Source organism: Acanthaster planci, linkage group LG13, assembly GCF_054643075.1.
Source record: "Acanthaster planci isolate LZ-2023a linkage group LG13, COTS_SCS, whole genome shotgun sequence".
Taxonomy (NCBI): domain Eukaryota; kingdom Metazoa; phylum Echinodermata; class Asteroidea; order Valvatida; family Acanthasteridae; genus Acanthaster; species Acanthaster planci.
The window spans coordinates 11,569,020-11,579,467 of record NC_141789.1 but is presented as its reverse complement, the minus strand read 5'-3'; the positions used below and the strand labels follow the sequence as shown (position 1 = coordinate 11,579,467).

The 10,448-nt window shown below is 42.9% G+C and overlaps 1 protein-coding gene across 1 annotated transcript in view; it reads right to left on the bottom strand.

Annotated features, from left to right (window-relative positions):
• Window positions 1-679: 679 nt before the first annotated feature.
• LOC110983067 (serine/threonine-protein phosphatase 2A 55 kDa regulatory subunit B delta isoform-like) overlaps window positions 680-10,448 on the bottom strand; it is a 32,243-nt gene continuing 22,474 nt past the window's right edge. The window contains exons 8-9 of the mRNA XM_022241980.2: window positions 9,562-9,823; window positions 680-7,664 (exon numbers count right to left, since the gene is read on the bottom strand). Of these exons, the coding sequence (XP_022097672.1) occupies window positions 7,382-7,664; window positions 9,562-9,823 (545 nt within the window). The 3' untranslated portion in view covers window positions 680-7,381. The remainder of the gene's footprint in view (window positions 7,665-9,561; window positions 9,824-10,448) is intronic.

Genomic DNA, 10,448 nt, shown 5'->3' with positions numbered 1-10,448 from the left:
AACTATCTTGGAACGTTTTAATATTAAACCCACATGCATGAAAAGGCTAAATGTAAAAAGGGTCGGTTTAATTTGGAGTGACGTGTACATTATATCGTGAAAGAGAGCTAACAACTAATAATTTTTCCACTCTTTCGCCGGATAAAAAGTTATTTTCTTCTGAAATTTCGCGGGAATTGCGACCCGATCGTCGGATTACATCCGGTGAACAGAAAAAATTCCAACGCTACACTGCTTTATTTGACCCTGTAATATAACCCCCATAAAACACAGCATTCTGATCACACAGGGAGAATTCTGTTACCAAATCTCCATGGTTACTGTTAGACGGGGACAACCCCTCAAGTTCCCCGTAGCAGAGTCAATATCTTCGTGCTCTAGTCTGGTGCCAGCCGAAGTTTGTGTGATCCCAAACACCGACTTATACCCACCACTCGTATATACAAACCACATGTATAAAGTAACTCGCCAATTCCTGCCACAACCCTGTACTGAACAAGCGGGTATGATATTCGACTGAATAAATGCAAGACCAATTATACTGAGCAACAAGAAATCAACGACTGAAACATAAAAACCCTCGATCTACGGCTGGGCAACTTGGAGTGGTTTGGGGTAAGAGGTTTAGAGGCGTACTCAAAACTGAACAATATAAATACACCGCTCACCGAGTCAAAAGTACACGTTTATAGTCTTTTTATTTTACCTTTACAATCCATGTTTTTTATACGTAAACAGTATACTTGAGTCCCATGTCGAGCATTCTCCTCATCAAAAATTACTATTCCCCCCCACAGAGGGACGAGTTCCATTTTCAGTTTAAACGACCTTTGTGTATTCTTTCCAAAACAGACAAAATAAAAAACAAAGAAACATTTTATATGGCCATTTAACCCGACCATTTTGAGGGAGGGGATGTCAAATTTTCCCCCTGTCGTGAGCCATATATTTTTCCCAGGACGGCAAGTACATTTTGGAGGAGTCCGTGTCCCTCGCATGACTCGGGGCAGATAAACCACGACACCAAAATATGTATTATAGTTTCATGGATGCAAACATTTACATCGGCTGGGAACTGGGTCAAAGTTCGCCTGTAGGTCGGTTCACTTGGAATGGAATCGAAGCCGGATTGCAGGCACTGAAATAAATGTCCATGTACATTGTTTTGCCCCCAACTTTCCATCGTTTACCGAATAAGACAGGGTGATTAGCTCTGAAATCCAGTAAGACAAGATCATGGACCATCTTTCCGACAACGCGGTACAGCGGGAAAAACGACGGCGAATGAACGATTCTAATGTACAGAGTACGTTGTATATAGGGTTAAATATTCACAATATATTTCTCCCGAGAATTTTTTTTTCTAAGACAGCTTCATCCGGGAAGCCTTAGTTCTTCCTCCTTTTGCCTTTACACATGTATCTGAAAGCTTTCCCCCACAATTAGAGTTTACATTTTAAAGTTAGACCATGGTGTGACTGTCACCATTAACGAGAGTTGTACATGTACATGTGTATATTACACTTTGGGATATAACAAAGAACTAAGTTGACCTTTCCTTCGTGCAGATTTTTCATTTCACAGTCCCCTTTTTAATTTTGACTTTTTTTTTATTTACAGGCACATTACAACCAGGCAACTGAACGGTTACCCCGACACCTGCAACACGGCGTTCAGCCATTTCTACTGGCGAAACTTCGTACAGAACGCTCACACCTAATTATGAAGCAGAGAAGAATATGTATCTCTTTTTTTTTTCTTTAAATACTTGATCCCGAAGACCACGACTGCGCCCACGTTTAGCCCATGGTATTAGCTGGAAAACGGGGGGGGGGGGAGTTGATGGTCACGAATGCACAGATAGTACATTATTGTAACCGATCGCCTGGGTTGACTTCTCCGATCAAATTCCGTGGTATCTTTACACCTCGAACTTGTAACAGTTTCACGGGGAAAATGACACTGGAGTTCATAGCCCTGACTGCAAGCGGCTTTGACGTCAGGCAGCCTCCAGAGTCTTTCAAATCCCACGCCTTTGCTGGAAACCACTGGCACACTTCTAGATACTTGAGACAATCGAGATGTGGCATGGTGTCCCGTAAAGGATTAAAGGCTGTGCTCTATCTACCGTCATAAGAAATCCTTTCACATCCCTGAGGGAGCTCTGAAGGATTTTGAAGGTTTAGTGGTGGTTGGTGGGGTTACAAGCAAAATTTGTTTCTCCCGTGGCTATACATGGATTCCGTGAATCTGCTGCCACGTACCAAAGAAGAAGCACTATGACCGTGAATACTAGCATCTTTCATGCTACAGGAATCTCTCAGTAAAAAAAAAAAGGGGGGGCGGGCAGCTGCATCGATGAAGTTGCCGCAACGAAACCACAGATGGGCTCAATCTCCACAAGTTGCTAAGCAGGAAACAATGCTTGGAAAAAAGTGCTCACAAAAAAAAAACAACAGAAAAAAAACACCAAGAACCAGTTGCAAACTGTGTACACCACATGGTACTAAGACGAATGTTTTCTGCGCTTAGGCAGATTTCTTAGTGCATTTTACTTTCTCTAAAATGCGCTAAGAAATCTTCCTAAGCGTAGATAACAATCGGTCAAACGGTGATCAATGTTTGACTGGCTTGACGTTGCAGCCCAGAAGGAAAAGGAAAAGTTGGATGACCAAAAACACAACCTGGAAGACTGCAGAAAGGGGAAATCAAGGTGGGTGGAGCTACGACTTTGGAATGAAGCAAGGTAATACGCACAAGAAAGGCAAAAGTGGAAACATCCAGAGCGTGATGACTTTACGTGCCACGTGAAAACACCGAAGAATAGGTAATGGTTAGGTTAACACACTTCTCGGATTACACCTCTCTGAGAACGACCCCCGCTGACGGTGGTACAATGGTTAAAAAATTCCAGAATTTGGGGGAAACTCAATGGCGGCAAACACCCCACAATACAAAGTCAACTGGGCGAAACTTTCACTACACCTGACACAAGTTACCTGGTGGTTAAAGTACACTAACCCTGTGAAGGTTATGACGAATACATAACTGTGCTGCCCTCTGTCACCGACTACCGATACTTAGGAAAAAGTTCAGCTGCAAAGACAGACAAAGGTCATTCTCCAAATCCCGGCTTCGTATATGTGGCTTGAACGCCGGCTACAGAAACATTTTCACACATTTTGTCCAAACCAAATAAAGATAATCTGCAAATGTTGACCTAAATGAAATGGGACCACGAAGTCAAAGCTAAGGAGAAGCCGAGGTTTGAAAGAAAATCCCAAGCCTCAAAATTAGGAGCGTGTCTGAATTTGGCAATTTGTTTATACGGCTTTGGTCTTTATCAAAACATGACTACTGACAATCCCAGCCATCAATGTCTAATGTATACGAGACGAAAACAATTTACACCAATTAAATTAAAGTTGCAGAACTGATAGTTCAAACCTCCCTCGACCTTTGACCAGCTAATTTTTACAGCCTTTGAACTAACAAATTTTGAGCAGTCTCGCCACGGATGTACAATGTTAACACCGATGGGTCCACAAATCTTTTGATTGGTTAGAACTTACAGAGCACAATTTAAAAAAAAAAGTCGGAATGTTAACACACAGTGTTTACTTTCAGAAATATTACACCCAATGCAAATGTTCAGATGTCAAATATCTAAAAGCAAAATATGATACTGGCTAGTGAGCACAGAACAGGAAAAACGGGCATCAGTCTCGGACGTTTTAAAGTTGACATGCAGCTTTGCTGTCTTAAAATGTTTCACAACAATTTCTTGCAGGGTAATTCCAATTACATTTGTTTTAAATTGCAAGTCTAAAAATATTTTGCGCAAAATCAATCCATACAAAAACTTACATAAACATAATAAAGTTCAATATAATAAACAGATAGGGCACAACATTTCAGAGGCAAGACATTCCACTTTTTTGGAAGATTTTTACCTGTTTTGAGGAAGGCCGAGAAAGAATTCTAATTTAACGAAAGGGGGTCAGAACTTGCGTAATACTGATGGAATAAACAACATTTACAGAGCACTTTTTCTCTTTCGTAATTTGGCAGAGGACACAAGGTCGAACACAACCGGTGGTGACTAACAACGTCAGAATCGACAAGACCAGCAACAATACTGTCGAAAATATTTGACGGGCCGTCACGGTTGGTAAATCAAGCGTTACATGGTTTTCTGATGGGTTTGGAACTAAGAAAGTATGCACAACTTCCGCGTTATCACAAAAAGAAGTCTCGAGTGGTTTTTCCGACTGCGCCCATCTAACGGAATGTTTGGCAATTTGTGGCTGGAGGAAAAGCTTTCTGGGGAATTGGAAGATATGAAAAGTAGATATGACGCTTCTGTACCGCAATTCAACCTGTGTTGTGATGCATACGCCATCGAAAGTTATAGCACGTGTGCTGTTTTACACCTAGTTCCTAGTTAACCTTCGAAGGATAAAAAGGCCAATAGGGAGTGTCTGAAAAAAAGAATTCGAGAACATTCTCACTCAGTTTAGAATCCTGCTTGTCACGAAGCAAAAGCAAACAATAGCGTTAAGTATGTTTACAACAGGACCCATAATTGCTGCACCGTGATGATATTTTAAACTGTTCTTGCTAAGTACATCAACTCTGTGCTTAGTAGCTCTGTGGAGTAGCTATGTGAGCACTACGCAGGAAATACACGGAGAGATTTAAAACACACATTTAAATTCATAATTGCACCCAATAATCCAGTCAAAGTTTCTGTTCAATTTGGATGGTTACCGCGGCCACAAACAAGTCAGGCTGTGGCGTAATCTGAAGGCCCACCCCAAATGAAGCAGTTTCCCAGTGTCTACATTAACAGCTGCTTACCCATGGATTCTCTCTCTCTTGGTTGGATACAAAACTAACAAGCCGAGCCAGTGTAGCACATGTAAGCAAACACACCTAAGCTCAAAAGTTATCGAGGGTTTTCCCAGAGCCCTGAACGGCTAGCCATTTCGAACAGAGATAAGATCTCCAAAAAATGCACACACGGCTTGGAACACGGTACGGAAGATGCCACTAACCCACACTTTAAATTCCATTCCACAAACTACTTACCGATGAAAGCCCTATAAATGAAATCAAATTCAAAACACCAGACTTCTTAGCACAACACGTAATTTTTGCATCGCCGTTAAAGAATCAAGCAGCACTAACCAAAACCAACTTTTTTTCCCAATCTGCCTTCTCTGAAGAAATAATTCAAAACTTGTATGCAACCAATGTTACCCTTTCTTGACAGATACCTGGACTCAGCCGGGGCTGTTTTGCAAATTTGTCAAACTGCAGATTTTGTTCAAATTGGTGAGCACGGGGACCAGCCTTGACCTGGAGCGGCCTCTCAAGCTATCAAAATAATGCTGAAAACCCTCATACAAAAGGAGGGGCAAACCAATGCGATGTGGAAAATATTTGGGCACATCAATACTGCAATAACCATGTTGGGGGACACACGAGGGGATTTCCACGTCGAGGGTACACCTACTCTGGCCCAGTGGCACCGCCTCTGATGCTTAGCCCTGACGCCCTGAGCGTTTTTGCGGGGAACCTCCTTGGACCCTCTCAAATCCTAAACTTATCACACAAGAAAAGCAACGGCACGAGGTTTTTATTCCAATGGAGGCAAAAGGGCTACATAAACAGTGGCTGGGTTTTACCTTCCTAATTCCTGCAAAATCCTCTTTAAGAGCTGGAGGATTTTGTAGGATCCGGGAGGGATTGGGTTAAAGGCCGCAAGACTTTTTTTCACAGATGCGAACTCCTCACTTAGAACCTAAAACTACAATCTGTAAATTTTTTAATACCAATTTGGAACTCTCTGACCCCCAAGCCCCGCCCACATTGCTCCCTTTCCCTATTCAAGTCAACACTTAATTTTCACCTACTACTTTCAGATCGACAGCACCAAAAAATATATAAAAATAATCACATGCTCAACATATACGTACATGTACAATTTGTTTTGCTGTCGACTCTTTCGATGGCCATCAAATACATCTTTCACAAGTTTGTTACATGGAACTAAAAAAAAAAAAAAAAGAAACCAAATAAAAAAAAAAACAATAAAAATATATCGATAACAAAAACACAACCATCTTGGTGAACACCACCAAAGCTAACATTCTAAGTCTTGCTTTGCACATATTTTTTTTCCCTGTTATGTTTGTTTTTGTTTTCCCCTTGGTAGGTAAATTTAATATGTACACATTCTGTTGTCTAGGCTACACCAGCTGTGCTGTCCACGGCAATGGTTGGAGGGGGAGGGCAGGGTTTACAGTGCCCCTGATGCTTGCTGATAATGTTCCGGCCATTTTACGTACATCACCTTGATTGAGGTTGGTGCATTTTTTGGGACGGGGCGGAGGGCATGTGGGTGGATGTTGGAGGGGATATGGCAATAACAATGGTGCCTTCTTTGAAAGACTGGAGGGTACCTTCACATGCAAAGCCGCGAAGGGTTGTGTACATATAATATACATTTTTCCTCCAAAATAAAGTTAGTTATTGTGCTGCAGTCAATGTCCATGGAGGTAAACAAAATCGATGAGTACTTTCAAAAAGCCTGCGAATTTCTTTTTTTTTCCGACAAAGCATTCTTAAAACATTTACACGGACCGAACACTTTATAAACTTTGGACCCATGGGAAATAAAAAAAAATATATAAAAACAGAAAACTGATACAAAGTTCAACCCAGTGGGAAAACGGGGTGAGTACCATTTGGCCTCGCTGGACCATCAGAATTAATCACCAAACTACAAGTGGGAAGATTACCTTATTTCCCCCTCTCATCCAAGATGGAGTTTAAACTCTCCAGTTTGCAACATACAATGATAAACTCGAAAGAACAGACGGATGGTGGGGGGGGCAATCCACAACCAGGAACTGCTTATTAATTCTAAAAAAGCAGCAACAACCGCAATTTTTTTGGATATTTTTTGCAAGTGTTTGAAAAAAATGAATTGCAAACTGCGAGTGTTGCCCAACACACTCTGTCTATGCGTCCAGGGTTCGGGCAGTTCACTCGCAAGCCACAAGACATAGGACAGCCACACCACGGACCTACAGAAGCGACCCTCTCAACCAAAGCACCTGTGGACATTCCTTTTTTTTTTTAATTTAATTGTTTTTTTGTTTCTTGTACAATGCTACAAAAAATTACATCAATGTACATTTTTGGCATTCCTCCAGCAGAACCACGAAAGGAAAAAAAAGGACGACGACCATAAATGATGACAATACCTGCCTTAAGAAGCAAGGATGTTTCTTTTGTTTCAGACACACCAACGGGAGGAGGGATACTATTTTTTCACTCAGAGAGATGGTAAGTACAAAACTAAAAGCCGGTTTTAGCTCGGGGGCTTTTCTTGGAAGAGGTACAAATTATTGGTGGCGGCAACGGCGATGATGTTCTCCTTGGGGTGCCAGGCGGTGTGCAGGATCTTGCGGGTGAAGTCCAGGCTGTCCACGCTGATCTCGTCCTTCTTGCGCTTGCCACCTGTGTTGACGCGCCGCGGCTTCAGCACCTGCAGGGGCTTGATGCTGTCGCGCGAGGCCTCCAGCGTTGAGTCCCGCTTGGTGTTGCGGTCGAATATCCGAAAGAAGTTGTTGTAGGAACCCGTCATGATGGCCCTGCGGTGAGAGAGTGGAGACCAGAAACGAAAATTCAAACAGCGCTGGATCCTCACACTGTCTTTCTCTGGCCATTTTGGGGACCTTTTCAAAGGACAGCGATGTAATATTCTGCATTCACGAGCCAAAATTATGATGTCGTTTAGGCTTCCCTGACAGTAGCTTCCGCAAAACACATGCCGCATCTGTTCGGTTTCATCTTTTGTCAACCATTTTCTAGTTAATTCAATCCACAACTGGCAGTTGCTCAACAGACATTATTGGTTCATCTTACTGTAAAAAACTGTCCTTCACTGTATAACGAACAAAAAGCAGAGGACTGGCCCAGTTTCACATGTAAGGGGCAGGCATTCTTAAATTTGAGGGGGGAGGAGAACTATTTTCGCAAGTCACAGCACCCCCCCTCCCCGGTCAAGGAGGAATTTAGCGCACACGAATGGGCCTGTGCAGGCCTGCCAACCTAGGCGTACTCCTTCCTGAGGTCGGACATTACCACACAACTGATTAAAAGGTATTTAAATGAGCCTTCCGTTCATTTAAATTTTAAATCTATTGAGTGATGATGATCTGCCTGGGCGGCAGCTTTATAGCTCTGCAGTAATGGATTCTAAATGTGGCCACTAAAGATTAGCCTGTAAATGTCTTAGGGCGATGTCACAGCAACAGTGCCCTTGGGTGTGAGGGATAGTATGGAAACTGGTAAATGCTGATGGCGCAACTGGAGGATATAGGTTTCTTAAATGCGATACAAAAAGTGCAATGGAACCTGAAATGGCCCCACTGAGCTGTATGGGCCTTGAGCTGGACCAAGAGAGGGTGCTATTTCCTAAGCAACGGAATCTCTTTTGGTCGGGACTGAACTTTGCCGGTTCGCAAACAAGGAGGAAATGCACGTGTCCGGGTCGCATCGCTACCAACAAAATGAACACTCAACCAATGAGGGGTGCTTCTAATTGGAGGAAAGGCAACATTCATGCAGGACGGGCACTTTTTGCTTACAAACCCTGTTTTATTCCACGTTTAACCACTTGCTGCCGGGTGGTTTGAAAAATGCAGTGCACATAATCGGGACTTTTTCAAGATTTTCGGTTTTCAAAATTCTTCAAAAATTCATCATTTCAATTAATGGACGTTTACACCCACACAAATTACTGTCTGGTAGCCACTCTAGTCTGCCAGACAAAATTTACTGATGCTAGAGTATTTCAGCCAGACCTGCAGCCTTGTAAAAAGAGCCCAGATTGTGTGGTGTTATGTAATGTTCTTGTGTTCACAAACCTGCGCTGCTGACCTCTATTCAATAGGGGCCAGATTAGCGTGCAGCGGTGCTGTGTGGCTCATCGCTGCGGTGGCGGAGCGCTTTTGTCCTCGGTGGTAATACGCTCGCACTAAATGCCCCAAACCGTGGTATACTGTTTCAAAACAAGGCTGGATTATATCCACTATTAAGAGTGAAAAAATGTTGGTAATGCCCAGCAGCCTGGTCTTTTGTTCCTAGTACGGTCTTTTTGTACAAGGCCCAGTTCCCTTTGTCCGATTTCGGAGACCCCGGCCACGCGTATAAACACACAGTGCCCGAAACCGGAGTAACTGGCGGCAAGTGATTTACACTGGAGAACATTTTTTTGTTCCCATCCCAGCATTGGGTACAATGGAAACAGGGTCTCAGATAGCACTAGAGGTACCGTTGTAAATACTTTGCTGGGAGAGGACAGGTAGTGTTTAACCTTGCAGAGAGGATGAGCAGATAATCCAACCTGAGATGAATCTCTATTGCACAGTGCGGTACTTGTTCCTCATCAAATCCACAATGATCACCAATGCCCTCAGGTATCCGGAAACACTGATGCCCGACATAAAAACGTAACTAAATTAAACGAAACACAGTCAAACTCACGTATCATTGCCGTTCCAGACGCACTCAAACTTGTCAAAGATGCAGTCGTTCTCGTAGAGCGAGCAGAGCTTGCTGCGCAGGTACTCGTGGACGGGGAACGTCTCCACCGGCTTGGTGTCCATCAGCACGTCCCAGACCTTGACTGACAGGTAGTCCCGGGAGATCATGTAGCGGCCGCTGTGGCTGAACCGTACGTCCGAGATGGATGAGATGATCTCCGAGAAGAAAGACCGGTTACTGGGGTCCTCGGGCTCCTCAAACACTGTACCCAGAAATGACAGGAAAACGAAGACACAGAAGACAGCGAGTCAACATTGGTGATGGTTTCTGAATAGGTTTTGCAAATCTCAATCTAGTCTCGGCCTCTGTCTCTGATATCAGAAACACTCGTGTGATCTGCTCAAGGAAAAGGTTATAAGTCGCACTGTGCCTTTCCATGAAATGGCCAGCTCAAAGTTGAGAGAGTGACATTTCTTGAGGAATTTTAATGGTTGTTTTTGTAAGAAGTAGCACCTTTGATCTGTGAAGCTTCAGATTCATGAATAGAAACATTTGACAGAAACATGCTGAGCATGCACGGGGAAATTTAAGGTGCCAAGAACAAAGGCAGATCAGAGTGAGAGGAGATTTTGTTTTCTGAGCTGAATTTTCTTCCCCAATGTTTTATATGCAGCTTGTTTCTCATTTAAGCTAAAACAGAAAACAATGCGCACAATATATCATTTACCTCATGAGAATTTTATTTTTATTTTGACTTTGGAGCTGAACTGTTTTCATTTATTTATTTATTACAAACAAATGTGGAAGTACAACATGTAGATCAGAAAATCTGAGTGGGAAGCACAGAACACAAGCGCAAAACACGGAGCATTAGAAGTCCTAAGATA